General features: G+C 43.7%; 1 protein-coding gene across 1 annotated transcript; it reads left to right on the top strand.

Annotated features, from left to right (window-relative positions):
* The first annotated feature begins 2,881 nt into the window (after window positions 1-2,881).
* On the top strand, window positions 2,882-22,441 carry LOC133378858 (uncharacterized). Its single transcript, XM_061613472.1, has 7 exons — window positions 2,882-3,268; window positions 9,927-10,053; window positions 12,243-12,353; window positions 15,653-15,766; window positions 18,804-19,259; window positions 19,594-19,872; window positions 20,435-22,441. The coding sequence occupies exons 1-7, from the start codon at window positions 2,882-2,884 to the stop codon at window positions 20,683-20,685; spliced, it is 1,725 nt and encodes a 574-aa protein (XP_061469456.1). The 3' UTR covers window positions 20,686-22,441.
* The last annotated feature ends 1,545 nt before the right edge of the window (window positions 22,442-23,986 follow it).

The raw sequence follows: 23,986 nt of genomic DNA on the forward strand, positions 1-23,986 counted from the left end.
CACATATGGTAAGAGCCTTTGTTGTAGATCTTGAGCATTACTTTACTTGCATCGGATATTAACACAATAGTTTGATAATACTGCATTCCCTGGGATCCCCTTTCTTTGGAATTGGGATGTATATTGAACACTTCCAGTCTGTGGGCCATTGTTTAGTTTTCCATATTTCTTAACAAATTCTTGTCAAAATTTGGACAGATTCAGTCTCAGTAGCTTGTACCAACTCTTGGTATGCCATGGTAAAGAATAAAATTAAGAATAAAAGTAAAGAATAAAATTGCCCATATGCCTTTAGAGTTCCTGGCACCAATCAAACATTCAAAAGGCACTTTGTCTCTCAACCCATTTTATCACTTCCTCTAATAGCAAATGGGGGGGGGATTGAGGGTCTATCACTTTGGAAGGGAAACAGGGCATCCCAGAAATAAGCATGTGGCTCCTACACACTGGAGGGACACTCTTGATACATAGAACTATGTAAGTTTGTAAATTAAAAAGAACAGAAGGGGAATCTGCAACAAAATAATGCAGTGCGGAGTGCTTTTCTGTGTGCAAGCCAGCCATGCCTTCTTTCAGGATACTCCATTCCTCCCCCTCCCTTGATACTCAACATTCTTTATCCACTGAACATGCTTGGTCCTTCCTTTGTTTTATTTCCTTAGATATTTTTTCTACTTCTGCAAATCTGGGGGTTCCCATGTGCATGCTGACGCCTCTCATCTTGTTTCTCAATAGCCCCTTTTTAGCAACATAGCTGGTGGCTCAGAGGTTAGAGTGTTGCCCTAAGACCTGGAAGCCAGGGTTCAAATCCCACCCCCGGCCATGAAGCTCACAGGCCAATCCCTACCTCACAGGGTTGTTGTGAGAATAAAACTGAAATAATCATGTAGACCACCTTGAGCTCCTTGGAGGAAAGGTTGGCTGTAAATATAAGTCTGCACCTGACTTCACTGTTAGCATACTATATATATAAAAATAGGACTTTTTAAAAACTTGCCTGACAGGAACCTATAAGAGCACAGTGTACTGATGGCAGTTGAGGCATGGAGACAGGATTGGAGGAGGGTCGAAAAGAAACCAGATGTCCACAGAATGTAGCCCTGTTCAAGCATCGATTCCTGTGAAGGGGCTGCTGAGAAACCAAGTGCTGCTGCTTTGCTGTCACATCCTATGAATACGAGGGGAGGGCACTTTGCTTACAGAAGGTGGTCACTGGTACATTAATAAAAACAAGAGGAAATGCATCACCAAGAAAGAGGACATAACTGTGCATAAAGTGAAGGGTGCTAAGAGTTGCTAGGGGATGCCCTGTTGCCCTCACAGAGCTTCAGTCAGAGCGGCTGACTGTTAAACCAGTCTGGCCACTGGAGCTCTGTCAGGGTAATAGGAGCCTCCTGTCAGTACTCTTCACAAACTACACTTCCCAGGATTCTTTGGGGGAAGCCATGACTGTCTCAAGCGAAATCAAGGTGTGGTGTGGGTGTGGCCCCGATTAGGCAAGCCCAGCAGCAGTGAGTCTGCCTTTTAGGACACTGACAGTTCTTGATTTGATTGATTTATTACATTTGATTTATTACATTTATATACCTCCTCATAGCCAAAGCTCTCTGGGCAGTTTACAGCAATTAAGATGTTTTACATTGTTTTTAGATGTTTTAAACATTCCTGCCTTAGGATAGCCTCTCGGGCATCTGAGGAGCCAATTTAACAGAAGTATTAAAAGACTGGAGAAAAGATATTTTTTCCTGTGGCATTGTAAAGCCCTTAATTTGTAGTTAGAGCACCAACCGCGACATCCCAAAGGTGTGGGAAGAAGGTATTTTACAGGCATCAAGACAGCATATAAATATTTTAAATTTAAAAAGTTACATATTAACTATAACATTCCTGAAGCCAGAGACAGACTGAGTGCACCATTCTTGTTTGTGGGCTCCTGCAATCCATCACCCACCCCTATTTTAGCTTAGTATCTGGGGCCTACAAATGAGTAAATATGTCTTCTGAGGGCTAATATTATACAGTTAAAAGACCTTGCACATGCACATTCTCAGATATCAAGAGTATGAGCTTCATTCTCTACTGCATAGGAAAAGTTCTTACTGAGCATGCCCGACATTATCATTGAATTCAATGTAATATTTCTTAAATTAATAAAAAATTGGCCAGACATTTTTTTAACTTTGAAAAGATGAAGATGCAGAAGATGGAAGGTCAGAGTATGGGGCAAGGTCAGTAAGAGGATTACAGGTACTCTGTGAATATGGCTGATTTTTAATTAATTTCAACTGACATAAGAAAGTCCAAAAGGGATCGGATTTTCTCTCTCTCTTTTTACACTTTGAACTCTCAATTCTCTCTGACTGTTTTGTGTATCACCATGAAAATTTAGAGGGTTGTTAAGCAATCATTTCTGAGTTCAGGATTATAAATTTTGTAAGGTTTTGTTTTGAAATAAGCTTATGGGAAGGATCAGAATGGCATGGGGGGAATTTTCAATTTAACATTGTGGAATGCGAAAAATCCATGCTGACAATAGTATACAGCCACTCTTGTGGCTGTATAATGACTGCAATTTAGGTTTCCATTCCCTGCATCTGATGAAGTGGATTTTTGGACCACAAAAGTTGATGCCATAATAAATGTGTTGCTTTTTTAAAAGTGCCACAAAACTTTGTTTTGCTGCAACAGACTAACACAATACCGCTCTGAAAATTATATATATTTGCTATTGATTTGTCAGTATTTATCCCTATTTTAATCTGGGAAGAGTTGGAAGGTATGTAACAGCTAAACTTTGCAAAGTGGAGGAGGGAGACTATGCATGCTGGAGGTGATAGACTACGTTTCCCAGAATTCCCAGAGTTTGTTACTAGAAGGACGGATGGGCTTTAGATGGGGGAGTAGCTGGCTGATTGGCTGCTGTGGTCTTGCGAAGGGAGATCCCCTGCAGAGCCGGGACAAAGGCAGCTTATTTACAGACAGGCAGAGGGCGAGCGGCGCTGGCGGAATCGGAAGGATCGCCTCAGCATGCAAAAGCTTGGAGGAGCCTCTGAGCCCCACTCAGCCTGCAGATGCTGGTAAAGCGGAGGGAAGGGACTCGTGCTGTCTTTGGCGGGGGCTTTCTCGGTGCCTGCGGAGAGCGACGCTCCTCGCTCGGTCCGCCTTAGCGTTGCTTCTTTCGTTCTGGAGCGACAGGGGAGAAGCAGTTGGGGCTTCGCCCTCCGGGAAGGCAGAAGCGGAGAGGGAACCCGAAACGCTGGAAGAGAAAGTAGGAGACCTCTCGTGGAGGAAGGGAGGCGAGGGGCGGGGGCTCAAGGGAGGGAAAATGAAGAGAGCGAATCAGGGGTGACTAATCCTGACCCCCCCCCATGTCGCTGGACACCCAGCTCCCATCAGCCCCAGCCAGCCTGGCCAATAAGGGGAGTTGTAGCCCCGCAACCTCCGGAGGGCCACAGGGTCACCGCCCCTGCGGTGAGGTTGGGGATGAGCGACGTTGGTTTCATAAGGCAGCCTGTCCGTATCGCTTGGAAGGGAGTGAAGCGCCGAGGAGGATAGAGCTGAAAGGGATCAGCCTCTGCCCGCTCTCCCCCCTCCCCGGCCAAGCTAGGTAGTTTGGGCACCACAGTGCAGCATGGTATGAAGGCCTGATGCTCAGAAGACAAGCCACAGAGAGAGTGGGAGAAGGGAGACAGGCCTCCTGTCTCTGGCCAACAAAAAGGCTCCCAGAGTGGAGCCTACTCCCCCCACACACATCAGCCACTGCCCTCACGTCCCTCCCTAAGTCAATGTGGGTAGTTTGGACGCTACAACAAAGGACCATAAAATAGCCTGCTGTGCAATAGCTACAGACTGGAGGAAAGGGAGAGACCTCCCTCAGGGTCTCTAGATAGTTTGGGGGAAATTCAATCCTGATCCCAAATATAAAGATTGGTGAAATGAAGGGCTGGCTTGTGCACTCAGCTGCAGCCCCCATTCATCATCATCCGTTTGTTTCTACACCGCTTTGGGGGCAAGGCCTGCCTTGGACTCATATGTACCCAACTTAATGTAGATAGGATGTAGATGCATATGTTGCTAGATGTGATTGAGGATTAAAGAAGCATTAGCTTTGTCATACATGTTCTGGTTCCATGTGCCTCCCTTCAGATGTGCATAAGCCCAAAGTAATTGCAAAGATGCTTCCCCTGACTCTGCTCTGTCTGTGAGGGGAAACCTATTTATTTATTTATTTTATTATTTTTTACAGTATGTATACCCCACCTTTTAGGCAAAAAGGCTTACACAAATCAGTAGTAATACAGTCTCTGTGCTCAGGCTCACAACCTAAAAAAGACATGACACACGAGGAAAAGAGTATGGGAGGGAGGAGGAAACAGCATCCACTAATGTTGTTCCAAATGGAAGTTTGTGCAAGAGAGGCACAACTCTGCACCACTGAGGATCCCTGGATCTAGTTGTTTTGTATAACCAGATGCCTCAAAATGAGGGAAATACCTTTAAAGAAAGCCTTCCAAAACAACATAAGGTTATTAGCAAAGCATCAAAATAGAATGTTACTTTATCATCACATTTCATCTCTTTTGCGTGTTTATGAAGGATGCTGTGAGACAAGCATCCCCTCTTGCTGGATTTAATTTTTGTTCTCATGGTGCCCCTTTATGTGGACACTATCTGCACTACACATTTAAAGCATTTTCATACCACTTTCAATAGTCATTGAATCCTGGAAACTGTAGTTTGTTAAGAGTGCTAGGAGATCTTAGGAGGAGACCCCTGTGTCCCTCCAGCTGGTATTTCATAGGAACATTGGAAGCTGCCATATCCTGAATCAGGCCACTGGTCCATATAGCTCAATATCGTCTACATTTACTGGCAGAAGCTCTTCATGGTTTTACAGCATTCCCAGCCCTATCTGGAGATGCCAGGGGTTGAATCTGGGACTTTCCACAGGCAAAACAGATGCTCTGCCACTGAGCTACAGCCAGGGCTGTGGAGTCAGAGTCATGGAGTCAGAGTTGGAGTTGGGAGCAATTTTGGGTGGAGTCGGAGTCGGTAGAAATGTTCCGACTTCGACTCCTTCATAAATGGCAAATGTATATTAACTAGTAATAACAAATTTACTGTAGTAAAATGGTAGCACAAGGCATTTTATCACCACCACGTGAATCCAGAGCTTGGAAAAGTTACTTTTTTAAACTACAACTCCCACGAGCCCAATCCCTGGGGCTGATGGGAGTTGTAGTTTAAAAAAGTAACTTTTCCAAGCTCTGGATTCACGTGGTGGTGATGAAATGCCTTGTGCTACCATTTTACTATAGTAAATTTGTTATTACTAGTTAATATACATTTGCTATTTATGAAGGAGTCGGAGTTGGACAGTAGAAAAATAGAGGAGTCGGAGTCGATGGTCTGGTGTACCATCTCCACAGCCCTGGCTACAGCTTTCCTCCATTGCTTCATTATCAGTTGATCTGCCATGCAAATAACAAACATGTATTCAAGATAATTAATTAGAACCGTTTTTTTCTGAGTGCATGAAATTTGGCAGGGCACAATCTGCAGTGCTGTTTTGCTTCCAGTTCAGTAACATGCTTTTGATAGTCTTATGGGCTTTTGCAAATGAATTTTATATTGCACAATAAATACCAGTTTGAAATGATGTTGTTCTGGGCTGCCTGCTTGGAAGCATTTCTTTTGTGGGGACATCACATTTTTCCAGCCTTCGAACAGGAATATTTTGTCACTGGGAAAATGCAGTTTTCTGCCTGTAGTTCATGCGTAGACCATTGCAATTGGTGCGTGGCAAATTGTTCACATGTGTCACTTACACTTGTGAATTCTGAGGTTTGGTCAGCCTTTACTAGGGACGAAGTCTTTAGCATGGCAGGCCCTGTCTTGTGGAACTCCTTGTCAGTAGAGGCTTGGCAGCAGTCATCTCTTGAAAACTGTGTTATTCAGACTGGCCTTTGAAATACCAATTTCTTTTTCACAATAGTTTCTTATTAACGTTGTAATTTTGTATGCTGTATACTGCTTTGCTGTATTTTTATTTTATTTCTTTATTAGATTTATATCCCTCCCTTCCTCCCAGTATGGTCGTGTGTATGTCTGTGTGTGTGGCCTCCAAGCAACCTATCTTAAACAGAGGGAGGGACAACGAAGGTGTGGAACAGTTGCAAAGTAAAACAAAAACATTTAAGCTTCATTTAACTGTTGGCCTATATGACAAGCTGTCTGAATTCTCTCATAATCAGGATGAACTGCCCAGCATCTATAAGACAAAAGGCTATAAAATCCAAGGAATAAGACAGGAAGACAGGAATAAAATCCAAAGGGACCTGGATAGACTAGGAAATTGGGCTGAAATTAATAAAATGAAATTCAATAAAGACAAATGCAAGATTCTGCATTTAGGCCACAAAAACAAAATGCACGGGTACAGGATAGGAAATACCCGGCTTAGCAGTAGTGCGTGTGAGAAGGACCTTGGAATTGTAGTGGATCGTAAGTTGAACATGACCCAGCAGTGTGATGCTGCGGCAAAAAAGGCAAACGCGGTTTTGGGCTGCATAAACAGAGCTATAGTTTCCAGGTCGAGGGAAGTAATAGTCCCACTATATTCTGCATTGGTCAGGCCTCATCTGGAATACTGCGTTCAGTTCTGGGCGCCTCATTTTAAGAAAGATATAGTCAAGTTGGAGCGGGTTCAGAAGAGGGCGACAAGGATGATAGCCGGTATGGAGAACAAGACTTATGAGGAAAGGTTGAAGGAACTTGGCATGTTCAGTCTGGTGAAGAGAAAGCTTAGGGGTGACATGATTGCACTCTTTAAGTACCTGAAGGGCTGTCACATAGAGGAGGGTACAGATTTGTTCTCTGCTGCCCCAGAGGGTAGGACTAGGTCTACTGGTTTTAAGTTGCAGGAGCGTAGATTCAGATTGGACATTAGAAGGAACTTCTTGGCAGTAAGGGCAGTTCGGCAATGGAACCGACTGCCTAGGGAGGTGGTGGGATCCCCTTCACTGGATGTCTTCAAGCAGAGGCTGGACAGCTATCTGCGGAAGATGCTCTAGCTGTGGATTTCCTGCTGTGAGCAGGGGGTTGGACTTGATGGCCTACGAGGCCCCTTCCAACTCTATGATTCTATGATTGGCGTATTATCTCCTGAAACTAATGTCCTCTGCCGGGAAATCCTCTTATTGCCAATTGCTCTCCAAATAGTCTCAGTGTAGCCCACATTCTGCCAGAGTCAGGTAGTCAAGGGATTATTACTAGAGTCTCTATAAAGGCTGATGCATTCAAAATGGCATAAGCTATTGTGGACTGCAGTCCACTTCATCAGATCATGTTGTGCTGAGTTATAGGTGAAAGCCGAAACGTTTTGGTAATACAATAAAAACCTCTGTTTTGTTAATCACAATTACGTGCATATATTTTTAGGTGATTAACGGAATCCTTATAGGGATCGAGAGCAAGTTTGGGTGAAGTTCTGTTTGGTGCTTTCAAAACTGTCTATATAAATATAATGATATATATAATATTAATTTGTAATTTTAATATATTTAATATATAATAGTATTTAATTTAATATATAATATTAATTTGTAATTTATAAGGCAATTTTTGGAAACAGACAGCCTAGCATTGATAACCTAATTAACACAAATAATGTTCTTAAAAAACAACACCTTGTTTTCCAGCAAAAGAGTACCAGGATTACCCTCTGGAACGCATCTCTGGGGCTGGGGCTTAAGACAGTGCCTTTGTCATCACCCTTCATATGCTGACCGTCGGGCTTAAACAGGCTGGCTGGGATTCCTAGCTCTTGGCATGTGGCCCTTACTACTTTGAGGATATACTGTAGGAAATATAAGGGAAGCCAGGAAGCATCACATAAGCCTTCACCATCATGCTGCCATTGCAGTGTTTTGGACTTAATTTGTCATTAACCGTGGCCAGCCCTGAGAGCATCAGGCTGGCGAAAGCTGCTTTACAAAGAATGGTAATTGTGCTATATAACCTCTTCCATTCCGCATGTTGCCCTCCTCCCTAAAATGCCACTTCTTGAGATGACTCATTTGTTGGGTTATTTATTTATTTAATGGCACTATTATTAAAGACAAAAGAAAGAGATGGGGGGGAAGCAGAAAGAAAGGGGGAACCACCCTTGTCTGCTAACATAAGCAGTACATTTAAACATCAATACATCCATTTTAGTTTACACATATAGATCAATATATGCTGTCCAGATGTCGAAACATGTATCCAGGCAACACATTTGTTGGTTGTCAGATTGTATCTGGGCCCCATTCAAGGTGCTCATATTAGCATTTCAAGCACTAAACGAGACTTTGGCCTCAAATATCTGAAAGGCCTCCTCCTTCCCCACAGACCCCCTCCAGTGTGAAGATTGGCAGAGCAGAGGGGCCCTCTTCATAGTTCCACCACCCTCAGAAATTCAAGGGTGCAGTGGCACCCCATAAGAGAGGGCATTCTCTGTGGCAGCCCCTAAGCTATGGCATTCCCTCCTCACAAAAGTGCATCTGGCCCCTTCATTATGTTGTTTTTTTCTGTATGCTGAAGATGCATGTCTTTACTCTGGCCTTTGATGGCTGAGAGACAGAGATTTTAGGATCCACCCTATTCTCTTGACTGTCAGTTGTTTTAAACTGATTTAAATATTGTATTTTTCATTGGCGTAACCTGCCCTGGGTCCTTATGGTGAAGAGTGGGTGAAAAAATTGAAATAATAATATGATATTGGGGGGGGATGCCCTACTGTCTGCCTTACTCTCACAGAGTGACTGGAGTAGAATGGCATCCATGCCTCAGTTCAGATTGTGCCACCCTCCTTACAAGGGATGAGAAGGCACAGTAGCTGAGGAACCAGCAAAGGCAGGAGATATTGGAGATTTGCATGTGAATTTTGGTGGGAGAGGGAAAAAGAGCAAGACAAGACATCAAGGGATTAAAACAAAAGGAACAATTCATCTGTTTCCCTTTTCTGGACTGTTTACAAAACAATTAAATACTTGTTTCACGTGGAATGAATGAAGGAAATATACCGTTTTTATTTCCAGTATTACACAGTAGTCTGTCTTACATTCTACTGAGTACCAGTCATTATTGCTTCATTGTTACAGTTATATCTCACTTTTGCTCCAAGGAACTCACGGTGGTGTACACATGGTTATCAAAAGAACATAAGAATAGCCTGCTGGATCAGGCCAGTGGCCCATCTAGTCCAGAATCCAGTTTTCACAGTGGCCAACCAGTTGCCCGTGAGAAACCCTCTCCCCATTTTATCCTCACAACAACCCTGTACGGTAGGTTAGGCCAAGAGGCAGTGAATGGCTCAAGGTCACCCAGTGAGCCTCCTGGCTGAGTGGGGTTTGAACCCTGCTGTCTCTGGTCTCAGTCAAACACTCATCACACCATCATGCTGGCTCTTATGTAGTCAAAATGGCATCACCCACATACTAGGGAAGTATTGTAGGATGCTTGGTGTTTGCAGAAGTACGAACAATCTTTCAGGAAAAAAACCCCTAAAGTTTGTGTAGGGGAGGAAATAACCCTAAAACAGCCCGATGAGGACTGAGCCTGCTCAGTAGCCACAGGTCGTTAATGGTCTTGAGTGTTTGTGTGTGTGTGAAAAATGGAATGGAGTATTTTGAACAGGAGCCCTCCACACGGCATACACATATGCAATTATTTGACATTTAATATTATTCTAAATAATACAAATAGAAGCAATAATTATGTTGAAATGTACGTTGAATGTTCATTGTTACTTATTGGCATTAAGTCTGTGATTAAACCAAGACTTAAAGACAAAATGTAGCTTATTGTGATGTGTGAACTAGGCTGTTGAGGGGGATTCTGGGGAAAATGGAGATAAGCAAGTGCTCTTTCTTCCCCTTTGGCAGAGTCCAGTGACTTTTCAGGATGTGGCTGTGTATTTCACAGAGCGAGAGGGGGCTCTGCTGGATCCAGGCCAAAGAGCCTTGTACAGGGACGTCATGGTGGAAAACTACGAGAACGTGGCATCGCTGGGTAAGGAACAAGACCCTGAGCAGGCTTTGCCAGTGTCTTCGTTGGTCCTTCATCTTTTCAGCAAGATGGATGTTTTTCCTTCTTTGCTTTATCCAAAGGCCCTCAGGTTATAAGAGATCCTTATCTCATGATTCTTATCTCACCAGATCCTCACGACAACCCTTTGAAGTAGAAAATACTTTAAGGGAGGAGTTTACCCAAGGCCACCTGACTAAGTATTGAGACTGAGTTAGGGATGGAATCCTCTCCTGTTTTCCATTTGTTTTTAAGTGTGGCCCCCTGGTGGTTGTTAACAATCTGATTCTTTTTTCCTTCTATATCTTTTCATTTTTCTGATCTCCAATATTTTTTTTCTTTGCAGAGAATTATCAATATTATAATTGCTATTTATTCACAAGTCTCCACTGGTATCGATTTTTATTCTGAACTCAGTAATGATTGCCTGTTTACATTCCTTTTCAAGTGCACTGCAGAGCAGACAGATTAAGGCAGATAATCAAGTCAGTGTCTGCCCCCCTCCTGCTTACAATCAACACCTCCTTCTCTCCTGCTGCTTACAATCAATACCTCCTTCTCCCCTGCTGCTTACAATCAACACCTCCTTCCCCCCTGCTGCTTTGTCTGTCAGTTACAATCAACACTTCATTGACGTCAGTGAAAGGAATACACATTTGAAGAGCTCACATAGAAAGTAGATCGATAAAGGTATCACTCACATTATAAATGATTTCAAAGCAATTTTTAAAGAAAAGAATAGGAACAAAAGAAGAATGAATCTGCAGCCAGGCACAGAGAGTTGCTACTTCAAAATTCTCTCTGCAAAGATAGAGACTACTAGAAATAATAATTAATCCGATGGCAAGTCCGATTATTGCAGAAACAGAGCCCATCGCTAGACTGAGTGTTTTGAACCGGGGTCACCAATACATATGCTGTCTTTCTCCATCTCTCTATAAACTAAGGGAACATCTCTCATCTCAGCCACCACAATGCCAGTGGGAAGGCCTTTTTCAGCCTGAGGTCCACATTCCCTTCAAGGCAATCTTCTGAGGGCCGCATGCCATTGGCGAGTGGAGCCAGAGGCAAAAGCGCAATGCATGTCGATAATGTTCAATAGTCTAGTTTCTACACATACTCGCACACCCCTTCTCTATCCTCCATCCCAATAAGCAAAAGGCATTATCAGCATTCAAGAACATATTTCAGCCAGGCAAAAACACTTGGAGTGCAAAGGAGGACCAGTGAAGCCTGGAGAGTTCTGAGGGCTGGATAGGGAAGTTAGAGGGTTGTCTTGAGCCTCTGGGCCTGAGGTTCATCATCCCTGTGTTAGGTACCTCCTCTGCTCACCCTGCTCATGAAGTGATGGAGCTCTAATGAAAGCAGCCTAATGAAAGCAGTGGACTTGTTCAAGTTGCTAACCTCATCGTACATTTTTAATGAGAGTGAAGCAAAGGCTTATTCCTAAGCAGCGGCAGCCCTACTTTTAGACAGATTGGAGGTCATGAAAAGGTAGCAAATGGTTTATTATGGTGTTTTTAATGCCAGGGAGGGAGAGAGGCTTTTGTGGAATTTTCTGCCCCAAACACCAGAATAATTTTGGTATTATGCAACTTTGCCATAGGCAATAAAATGTCTTTGGGTGGCCTTGCTCCTCTGGATTGATATCTGCCGACAGAATGGGAGCAGAGAGGACAAATCTATTTGCCAGCTTCAGCACCACAGCATGGTCCTAAAGAGGACCTCCAAACTGTAGTCACAGTGGGAATGATTCTTCTGCCCTCTATTTTATTGACTTTATTGATTAGCAGCCCTGTCCATCCTACAAGCTTGGGGCTGGTAAAATAAAACATTTTTTTACAGTGATTAGTATCTCCTTTTTCTCACAGAGAGCCATGAATAAAAACTGCTACTTAGAAGATGCTCAGGCTCAGATTTTGGTGAGTGTTGACTGGGAGTCAACCGCATAGAACACCTCTCTCTGCCGGCCAAACTTGACATGCAGGTGGCAAACTTAAGCAGGGGGTCCTCATTGACCTTTCTTTTTGTGTGTTTAAAAGGCCTCCTCCCTGGTAGTCCAAGCCTAAGGGATGATAGGAGCTGCAACTCTAAATTAAATTACAGTGTAAGAAATAAGTACTAAGAATACTGAATCTCTTCCGATGGTCCCTGTTTCTTTCTTTCCCGAGAAGGATTTCTTGTCCCAAAGCCTGAGCTTGTCACTCAGCTGGAACAAGGAGAATTGCCGTGGGTTCCTGATTCTCAAGCCTGGGAAGAAATGAAGATCTCTGATGCCAGCTTAGGTGAGGGGTGGTATTGGGCCAATCTTAATTCTGCAACAATTTAGCACTATTGGCAGGGATATTATTATTATTTATTAAATTTCTGTCCCGCCCTTCCTCCCAGAAAGAGCCCAGGGTGGCAAACAAGGGACAAAACACTAAAAAAAAAATCTTAAAACGTCTAAAAAGAATCTTACACAATCTTAAAAACAAAGCATCTTAAAAACATCTTTTATTAAAAAAAGTTTTTTAAAGCATCTTAAAAAGCAGTTCCAAAACAGTCACAGACTGGGATAAGGTCTCTGCTTAGAAGGCTTGTTGAAAGAGGAAGGTCTTCAGTAGGCACCAAAAAGATAACAGATATGGTGCCTGTTTAATATTTAAGGGGAAGGAATTCCAAAGGGTAGGTGCCACTACACTAAAGGTCTGCATGTTGTGCGGAACAGACCTCCTGATATGATGGTACCTGAAGGAGGCCCTCACCTGCTGAGCACAGTGATCAACTGGGTATAAATGGGATAAGACAAACTTTCAGGTATCCTGGTCCCAAATTGTATAGGGCTTTGTACACCAAAACCAGCACCTTGAACTTGGCCTTGCGGCTAACAAGCAGCCAGTGCAATTCTTGCAGCGTTGGGGTAAGATGAATGGCGATATCCTGCCTCAGTGATCAGTCGCGCCACTGCATTTTGCACCAGCTGCAGCTTCCAGATGAACCTCAAGGGCAGCCCCACATGGAGTGCATTACATTAATCCAGCCTGGAAGTTACCAGTGCATAGACAACAATGGTCAGGCTATCCTAGTCCAGAAATGGTTTAAATGTTAATTAGGAAAGAGGCAGAATTGATGAGCATGCATTTATATAGGGTCATGAAACTGTTTTAAAATGCCATTCTCCTCCAGAGTTACCACCCGTTAAAACATTTAGAAATCCAGTTACAAGAAAATATTAATGGACTTGTAGAGTATCATGATCAGAAATTGATATCTGAGGTCAAGACAACTTGGTCTATATTAAAACTGTCTTGGATAAGTGTCCTATCCTGATCTTGACGGGAAGCCCAGGCAGGCCCACAGAGAGCTCCAAGTGAGCAACTTGCTCATACAAAGTTTTTAAAGAGGGGGCAGAAGTTTTTTATACCTCCAGGGCCTATTCACCCCTCCTAGGCTCTGCCCCATCCTTGAGGAGTGGGAAGCCTTAAAGGGGCGGGTCTGTGGCTTGGAGCCTAGCACTCCTAGTTTCTGACGCATCCCTTCAGGTGAACGTAGAGATGATGGTCCCTGGACTGGAGAGGGTTGGTTCCTCATTGGGGTGGAGGGAGCTCTCTGGAGGCCCAGACTCACAAAGCCTTGATTCAGGAACCCCTGGCCTGGTTATGATGCTGGGGCCTGGGTTGGTTTCCACCACCTGTGCCTCTAGCACTGCTGGTTTCACAGATCCAGACATCTCCTTCACATCTGAATTGAAGCCTGAGCCCAGAGTAATGGTCAGGGTGCGTATCCTGACATAGAGCAAAATGGCCACAACTAAAAAAAATAGTATTTATTTTTATTTAACAAAATTTATATACCGCTTGAATATAAAGACCGCTAACTATTCAGTTTACAACTGGCCAGATTAAATCAACCCCCTGTAAGAGTCTGGGTGCAGTTTTCACTGGACACCAAAAAGTAACCAGCGTTGGACCAGTCGCCCCTAAGAGAGAAGGACATTCTGCAGTCTGCTAATACATTATACAAGCAAATTGCCAACAGAGAGAGAGTCTTCCAAACTTTATTTCTACTAAGCAGCAAAATTAGCACAGACAAATACAGCTTATTTTTTTTTCATTCAAACTATTTGTTAGGCACCTTTCCAACATTTTTAGTGTACCAAAAAAAAGGGGCGGGGGAAATGAAACAATTCCAGTAAAGCTGCAAAAACAAGAAACTAGCCCTCAGATCCAAAGGAAAGAGGCCTGTTTGTGTCCCTCTGGTAAGCCAGTAGAGAGGAGGAAATGGCAGACCTCAAGGGGGAGTTCATTCTAAAGCCGTGGGGGCAGTGGGCTCTGCTTCTCTCCATCACAGTTCTTCTTTTGTGGGTAGTATGATAGGCCCAGGCTCACAAAGGCAGGAATCAGGACCCTGGACAGTTCCCAGTGGATTCTGCTAGGTGAGATGTGGAAAGATGTTGCCTTAACGACACTGAATCATCTGAGGCCTTATAAAAGTAGGCTAGACCGGTTCTCCATTAAGCCTCACCTCTTGAGCAAGTCAGCTGTTTAAAAACACAAGAGCCCTTGCCTGGGTTTGTATCCCTTGGCTTCTGCAAGGTGTACGGAGCTTGAGGCGCTGCTGGGGACTTGTCCTCTGAGTCTGAGGATCGTGACAGGGCCATGTTTTCCGGCCAAGCTACTGACGGGTCCTGGGGAAAGTGGCCTGAGCACTAAGTAGCCCCAGGGTTAGAGGCCATGACAAAAATAGGCTTGACGTGTCATTGAAGGATATTCATAAAAGAACTAAACAAAAATGTCCTGATCCTGCTAGAAAGCATATGGGTTGAATCCAGTTGTGCCTTCACTTTGTGGAAGGGTTTTAGTTCCAGCAGATGGCTCCAGTAACAGAAGAGGAGAAGAACCAGTTTTTGCCAATTCACCCCACACACCCTGAAATTTGATTGGAGGACCCTGAAGAGCAGCCTGGAAGGTGGTATGGATCGCTGCAGGGGTAAGGGTGAAAATGGCCTTCCCCCCCCTCTTCTGTTAGTGGAGGCCTTTGCTAGATCAAAGACACTTCCACGAGTTGAATGGCTCCTCCCATTTGCAGATGGGCACTGTTGGATACAGCCGTGTGTGTGTGTGTAAGGTGGCTTCTGCACTCATACCCTCGCTCATTGTGGGAATCCATTATTATTTGTTTTATATACTGGCTATATGCCAAAATGGCTTCTAAGCAGCTTATAACTATAAAATCCATACATATTTACAATGCACAATAGCAATTCCAGCAGAGCACCAAAACATCTTCAACTAAAATGTACAATAAAACAAGCCAGTTAAAACTGTTAAAAAACCCCACAACTTTAAAACAATAGTATCAGAAGTTTAAGTTCAGGGAGATGTTCAGAATGAATGCTGTGCAATGCTAACATGAGATTATATTCTTAATGTTTATACTTTATGTTGAACTTATTTTTCTGAATATTCTGTTTGCTTGTTTAAACTTTGGTTACTTGACTTGTATGAGCAACAGGTCCAAATTTAAAAAGGTAAAAATAGAATACCACTAGAAAAATGCCAGCAGCTTCCTCCTGACACTCTGTTCTCTTTTTCCCCTCAAGAAGTATTTCATGATGCGAAACCTGAGCCTATAGCCCGGCTGGAACAAGACTCACCACCGAGGGCAGCAGATCTGCAGGATTCTGATGAAACACAGTCTGGGGGTGCCAACTCAGGTGAGGCGGCCTTGGGAATTCTTGAGATTAGCAGACAGGAAGTGGAATGGAGCAAAGTACAGCTTATAAAAATGTATTGGTGGATAAGTAGACAAATGGAACTTGCAGCAAATGCAGTGTGGAATGTTTTTGCTTGGTGCCCTCCTGCAGGATACTCCATTTCGTTCCCCCTCCCCCTCTGTTTTCCTGTTGCGCTGTGTAGTTGTGTTGCTTAATTTCATTTAAAAGCAGCACCACAGCAGCAGAGAGTAACAGCAGATGTTGAAATGCGAGTGTGCCAGCGTGTGCGTGCGTTTGCCTAAGAAAGCAGGCTTTTACTCTGCATCAGCATCACTGAGACTTGAGACTTAGTAAAACAAGAAAAGCTACTTTATTTAGAGAAATACATAGTAGATAGAAAAGGCATAACTAGTTCTAACTAACTAGCTAAGTTGGAGGCATAACGCTCAGGTGTAGGAGTTAGCCCCATGCTCGGAGAGAGAGCAGAGACAAAGGGAGTCTCCTCTCTCCTGGACAGCCGGAGAACAAAAAGAATGGAAAGGGCAGAAGGAGGAGGGGCAGGTAAGCTTCCCTAAAGGCGTCACAGTCTAGGGACAGAAGGAAGCCAGTCAGAGCATCACAGGTAAAAGGTAAACAAAGCCTATCCATCTGGAGGACCCTAGCTCTATCTTCCCTCTGGAGCTTAAACAAAAGAACAAAACAGGAGTTGCTCTTGCCCCACTTCCAACATTTCCATCTCTCTTCCCTACAGTCAGTAAGTATTATGTGGCTGCTGAGCACATTCAATCCTCCCTGGGGTGTTTTGGGGCTTCTCGCCCTTTCATTTCCTCCCCGCACAAAAAAGACTTCTTTTTTACTTCTGCAAACCTTGGGGTAGTCCAAAACAAACTGGAGGACCACATTAGAAAATAGTTATTAATATAGGGTGAACTATGATTTGCAGATAAGGGGATGGTGTGTGTGTGTGGGGGGGGGGGAACGTGGTTATGCAGACATTTTTTCCTTGGAGTTATAGTTTCTTCAGAGTCCAGACTTGATATGGTTTGTTTCACCTCTATCAGTCTCCATATTCGTTTATTTGAATAAGAGGAAGAGAGCCCTGCTAGTTAGACTAAATGTCCATCTAGTCCATTCTATTTCCCTCAGTGACCAATCATGTGCCCTCAAGAAACCCAAAAGAAGGGCATGATGGCCACAGCCCTCTTCCACTGTTGTTCCCCAGTGACTGGCATTCCGGGGCATACCGCTTCCGAATCGGAAGGTTCCACATAACCATTCTGGCTCTTCTGTTCTTTTCAGCTGTCATCACGCAAAGAGGTAACATGGGTAGAGCAGGACTGTGCGCATGTGCATTTAGCCCCACCTTCTGGGACTACGTGACTCCTTCTGGTCCTTCAAATAATTAAACTACTGCAGCAGGGAGCCTTGTGTATTCATGGAGGCTCAGCACTCGACTGAGAACCTTGATGTTCCAGGGTCCTCAGTCGAGTGGCCAGTCTCCAAAGGATACCCAGAGGTCCCTGCTGCAGAAAGGAAGGAAGGGTCATGTGACCCCAGGAGGTGGGGCTAAATGTGCATCCAAACACTCCTACTCTATCTGTGTTGGCTCATAGGGCTGTAGTGCCTGAAAACGACTATAGCCATTATTAAGGGGTCCATACTCATCATTGTTAAATGATGCCAGCCAGCTAGCTATAAAAGGGACTGTCTGCCTTTCAGTGTCAGTTGCCAGGTAATTCATTTCTCTCCCTCCTTGGAGAGCCACCCTGCAATTCCAATCACAGTTCAAAGTTAGCTTCAGATCTGAGCAACTAATCCAAAAAACTTGCTAGAGATTATTTCATCTGTGGATTTTGGAGATGACAATTACATGCCCTCACAACATATCCCAGTTGAAAATATTTGTAGAACTCCTAGTCGCATGCAGATGATCACTGCGTGAGTGCACATGCATGGACACACAGCACTTCACCTTAACATTAATTCTGCAATAATCTGCTATCTTGCGTGTATGTTAGTAAATTTACCACCGCTTTCCCCTTTTTATTACTAATTAATAAATATGCTGCTTGCTTGCCAGAATGGCTTCTAAGCAGCATTTAAAACATCCCTGTGGGGTAGGGTAGGCACAGACAGAGCAACTGGCTCAACCCCCGCCCCCACTATTTTATGCTCACGACAACACTGTGGGGGTAGATTAGGCATACAGTGACTAGCCTTGCTATAGATGTTGTTTTCACATGTTCATGCTCCTGATTGAACAAAGTGTTGGGTTTTTTTTTCTTGGACAGTTATAAACAATGTTACTCTATCCTCATGCTATTTCTGCAAGTCTCTCAGTGATAGGACACTTGGTTTATGCTTTCATTTGTTTCCAACATTTTGAATATTACTAAACAAGCATCGTCGACATCATCATGCTTCAGTTGTTTGTGTTTGATCACCATTATGCCCTCCCAGACAATTTACATCTAATAATTAGACAACTTTTTAAAGTAAGCAGACTTCAAAACTGCACTGTACAGCACAGCTTACATTATCCACCAATTTGCCTTCCAAAGCATGTTGAGAGACTATCACGTTATTCTCTCTGATATTTTACCTTTTCTTACTCATGTTAAGAAAATAATCTTTTTCTTTGCCGTTGTGTGCTTTTCAAAGAGGGCCATTCAATGCCCTGGAGTTGCACAACCCCCCATGGCATTTTCAAAGCCTTTAACCATGCTAACTTCCTTCCACTGTGGCCCTGTTTCTTTCCTTCAATGTTGGGATAGCATAGGTTGTTCTGCTTATCGCTTCATCTTTGTGGGTGATTGTTACCTTTCCCCCCCTGCCTAATCCATGTGCAGAAGATTACTGAGGGTCATCTTTTGAACTGTAGCTTGGCTTCCTTGTATTTTTTTGTTTTGGCGAGTGGGGGGAGGTGTGGAAGGAGTTGCAAGAACCCGAGAGAGCAAACCTAACAGGCAAGCTTCATTCATTGGACTGGTACTGAACGCTTTGCTAAAGACTGAAGCCATTTAATTTTGTTTTTTAGGACACAACCATTTTGCTGTTGGCATGAAGCAGTTGCCACCAACCAAGAAGGTATCATCCATCATATCTTCTTCATCTGGCCTTGCAACAGCCAGTACGTCTGCTGCTGGTGGGGCACCCACTGCCGGGGTTCACTGGTCAATTAAGGAGACAAAAGTTTTACTCGATGCAATATCACGCAGCCCAGGGTTGGCTGTCCTCCTCAGTAGCAGCCGCTACAAAAATATTGGCCACTTGCACGGTGTGCAGGCAGCTCTAGGCAGCAGTGGCTACACCCGCTCGATAGAGCAGATCAGGGCCAAATGGAAAAGAGTTAAACGTGATTTTTTCCAAGTTGGCATGGCGATCGCCTTGGGCAAAGAGCAACCTCGAAGGCCTCTTCCGCCGTTCTATCAAGACATGAAGCAATTGTGGCTTGCAGCTGGTTGCCCCCAGTTTGGACTTCGGAAAATACCTGGTAAGTAAATTAGAAACAAATCTCAGGTTCAGACATCTGATTTCAGGAACACAGACTGCATGATGTGAGTGTGATGCTGAAATGCACCGACACAGTTGATGAATGTGTCACACGCACAGTCCTGTGTTATCATCATAACCTAAGGTGCTGTCATGTGGGCAAGTGTAGGGTGGCTCATACAGCCCAGCAGGACTCGTGAGAGCGAGGTGGTCTTCATGCAGCAGTAATTTCTTAGAAGAACTTGCTAAGTCTTACAATCCCTCCCATAGTTTAGTAGGTAATAACGCCAGACTTGCCTTTAGGTTTTTCTTTCTTTCTCTCATTTCATTGGCAGCTGAAGTGAAGGAGGCAGTCCTTATGGCACAACAGAAGGAGACACTGGAGGAGCAGAACACTTCTGTGGAGGACAGTGCTCTTCCTGCACAGACCGAGGAATTTAATAGGACTGAAAACGTTCCACCTGTGCCACGTCGGCAGCATCAAACACCTCCAGTAGAAACGCACCTGGGCTGCATTGATGTTCACGGGGAGGACATTCCAGCAAGTGAAACCAGACCCATGACGTCAAACCCTGGTGCAGCAGCAGGGTGCAGCTGTGACAGCTGCCCATGGTGTAAGTCTGTGGTCGATGTTTATATGACCAAACCATGTTAAAAAAAGCCCTTATCTAAGCCAAGTACATAATCTACTGTCTGCAGCAGCCATCATATGGCAGCAAACAGCAAGAAAGTTTATGCATCTAATACTGGTTTGCAGAACCCTCTGCTAGATTTATAACTCTCAGACACAGCCAGTCAATTTAATGGACAAAACTCTTCCACCCACCCAACATCCCATTTACAAATATACTTGTGGGTTCTCTGTGTTGTTGTTGTGCGTCCTGATTGCCATGTATGATTGTCTGGCAGGAGCAGAGCCTGGGCTGGGAGTGGATCAGTTGACTTGTCAGTGTTGGCTGCGCTTGGCAGTGGAGCCTCTTGTGGGTTGCATATGTTTGATCCATGTCCTCCCTGTGCTACGACTGTGGGTCATTTACAAAGCCCGGTTTCTGTTCTGTTAACTAAGTCAGTCTGTCCTGTTGTGCCTGCCCTGTGACTCTTGGCTGGTGATGAGGAGAGAACTAAATCTTTTCCGTTTCCGTTGTGTGATGTTCATGATGCCATTATCTTTTTCAGGGGCAGCTGCTGATGCTGCACAACTAAATCCCGAGATGGATCTCCTTTCTCAACTCATAACAGAGGTGAAAGCACTGAGGGAAGAAATCAGGGAAATTAAAGGGTTTTTGATACCCCAGACACCAAACCATCCAGGTCCTCCGGAAATATTTATACAGGATGAAGAAAACATGGGAGAAAGCTCACTGGCCACCATGCAGGAGGATGACTTGGAGACGTTGCCTATTGAAGAGCTATCTTCTTCGTTTTAAGTATTTCATCCAAACACAAACTTTTGTTAGGTTTCATTTTTACAGTTTCGAAAACAACAGTTTTGTTATTTCTGGTTTAATTTTTTTACTCTTTTGACCATGAAATACTCCAATTGTTAAAGCACAAATCACCTCACAGTATTAGAGTTCTACACAGAGACTCAGCCCCATTTTTTTGTTTCAGTTCACACGTTTGCATTATTTCAAACTAGGATCTGGCTGAGCCCTGAGCCCTGGTGTCCCTTGGGAATCGACAGTACAAGGCGGGTTGTGTTGGCCCCTTGTATAGGACAGAGTGCCTCTCCCTAGAGCTTGAGTTAACAACTTGGAGTTAATAAAGCAGCAACTAGAGAGAGATTCACTGTCTGCTGTAAGTCCCACACATCATTGGGGGAAGCGGTAGGAGGAGAGGTTGCAAATGCAGGGAGAAAATCCATGATTCAGAGAAAGGGGGCTTTGGTATTTATTTCCCTGACTAACTCAGCGACAGGCTCTCCATAAGTTCTGTCTGGGCAGAACCCTTTGGAGAGACTAGCTGTCCCTTGCAATTCCTATTACCTTTTGTTTATTTGTGAGCTTTTTAATAATTTTATTAGTTAGCTAGGCAGTGTCATGTTCTCATCCCCCCATTTGGGCGCTTTTTCTCCTAGGGATTAGTGTGTGTGTGTTAGTGCAGCTTTGGTGACGGTGAGTTTTCCTAAACTTTAAAAAAACCCTCAAATTATTTAAAAATCTCGAAGGAACAGGGAAAACACAAAAGCATTAGAATTGGCGTGACTGAGCACTCACAGTCCTTTAAAAAAAAGTGTAAAGCAATATTTAAAGGTAGTTAGCCTGAAAACCCCTGGAGCTAACCACCTGAAATTTGGCAGGGATAATCCCCTTTATAGGGGCTACCATGTCCCTGTTTGCATAAATATAATAATATCTCTGTGGTGCTGTCTGCCTGTGCCTGCCTGATGCTGCTTACCCATGTCTAGTATCACAGACCTTATTGTTTTAAGCGCTCAATTTTTTTCAAAGTCTTCAAGGAACAGGACAAACACAGGTCCATGGGAATTACCATGATTGAGCACAAATAAGTTTTTTAACTTATTTGGAAAAAGTGAAATTTAAAGGGGGCTAGCATGAAACCCTCTGGAGTTACTAACCTTATATTTGACAGGGTTTCCACAAGGGCTGTCTTGTCCCCAAATGTCATGGCCCTATGTCATCAAATAAGAAACTTATGGCCATTTTGGTTTTGCAATGCAAGCGAAGGGGATTTCCGGAGATTTGTAATACCTGGATTATGATTCAGATCCAGATTGGGTTGAGTCTCAATTTACAAATCAGAGCCACAAATGGGATTGGAGAGGGGGTGTCCCTGCACAGCCCTATTTCAGACACGTAACAGCTGTTAAATATAAACTGTATTTATTAAGAATTACAGAGCTTTTATTTTGCACTTTCAAATTTAATAAGGTTTAGTTTGAATCTCTTGAATGGGTGTCAGTGACTTGCGGAGTTAATCCCGTGTGTGTGTGTGTGTGTGTGCGCGCGAGTGTGTGTGTGTGTGTGAAAAAGAATTACAAGCTACTACTCAAGCGCCAATGGAACGTAGTGCTGCTGCTGCTGTTGCCACTGAGGTGAGTAGCATACGGAGAGATGGCCCAGCACGATACTATTCAAAGCAAGGAATGTAAGGTCTTGAAAACTATCTGATATTTTTAAGTACCATGGAATTTGGAAATGAAGTAGGTGCATGCAATTTAACATTCTCCAAAAAATCTTTAGTATCACTTGAAGGAGTACGTGTGTTTCTTGCCTTCCATTAATAATGAAATTTGAGCAATGGTTAGGTGGTTGGTTACATTGCTCACTGGATCAGGAAAAGCTTCCTTTTCAATCATGTCCATCATTAGACGAACACATGATCTACATCATTTGCCACCGGACATATCACTCCCACTGTCACTGCCACAGACTCACACGCAGCATTTTGGGGCCGGGGGGGGGGGAGGCAAGGAAACTGAAGCAGACTGAAGGAAATAGCTTGGGGTTTCTTTAGCTGGGATGCTGCACTGCTAAACGGGGAATTGTGTCAGTACTAGCTAATACACAGCCTTTCTTCATGTTAATGTTCAGTTTAGTTCCAAGTAACACGTAATGAAAAATGTTACATGGTTTGATTCTTTTCGAGAAAGACCATAGAAGACCATACTTTCCTTGCTTTTAAAGCTGGCTGGTGTGTGCATCTAAACCATTTATTGAGTTATCCCCCTCCTAACAGTCTATCAAGCGCAGAGAAGCAGATCACAACCCCCCATTTCTCCCATAGTATTCCCCAACCCATTCACAAAGATTAACGCAAACAGTTAAACAAGTAAATAAGGGAGAACTTTTGGATATACTCTCTGGACACATTGGCACCACATGGCCTGAACCTGGAGGACAGTACCACAACTACTTAGCTTCTGCAAATGAAGTCCGTCTGAGCATTCCATCCTCAGAGCTCTATAACTGCCACTTTGGTAGCAGCATTTGTATGTTGGCAGCTGATGAAGGCGGAAGCTGAAACATTAATATAATAAAAACCTCTGGTTAATCACATTTACTTCACAAAAATGAGGGGATTGGTAAAAAGAAAGCTGAAAAACAAAGTCCAGAGGGTCACATCACTCGAAAATGCTTGGAAGTTGTTTAAAAACACTATATTAGAAGCGCAACTGGAGTGCATACCGCAGACCAGAAAAGGTACCGCCAGGGTCATGAAGATGCCAGCATGGTTAATGAGCAAAGTCAAGGAAACTTTTAGAGGCAAAAAGTCTTCCTTCAGAAGATGGAAGTCTTGTCTGAATGAAGAAAATGAACACAAACTCTGGCAAAAGAAATGCAAGAAGACAAGGGATGCTAAAAAAAAATTTGAGGAGCACATTGCTAAGAACATAAAAACCAACAACAAAACATTCTATAAATACATTCAAAGCAGGAGACCATCTAGGGAGGCGATTGGACCCTTGGATGATAAGGGAGTCAAAGGTATACTAAAGAACGATGAGATTGCAGAGAAGCTTTGCATCTGTCTTCACAGTGGAAGATATAGGGCAGATCCCTGAACCTGAACTAACATTTGCAGGAAGGGATTCTGAGGAACTGAGACAAATAGTGGTAACAAGAGAGGAAGTTCTAGGCTTAATGGACAATATAAAAACTGACAAATCACCAGGCCCGGATGGCATCCACCCGAGAGTTCTCAAAGAACTCAAATGTGAAATTGCTGATCTGCTAACTAAAATATGTAACTTGTCCCTCAGGTCCT

Source organism: Rhineura floridana, chromosome 3, assembly GCF_030035675.1.
Source record: "Rhineura floridana isolate rRhiFlo1 chromosome 3, rRhiFlo1.hap2, whole genome shotgun sequence".
Taxonomy (NCBI): Eukaryota; Metazoa; Chordata; class Lepidosauria; order Squamata; family Rhineuridae; genus Rhineura; species Rhineura floridana.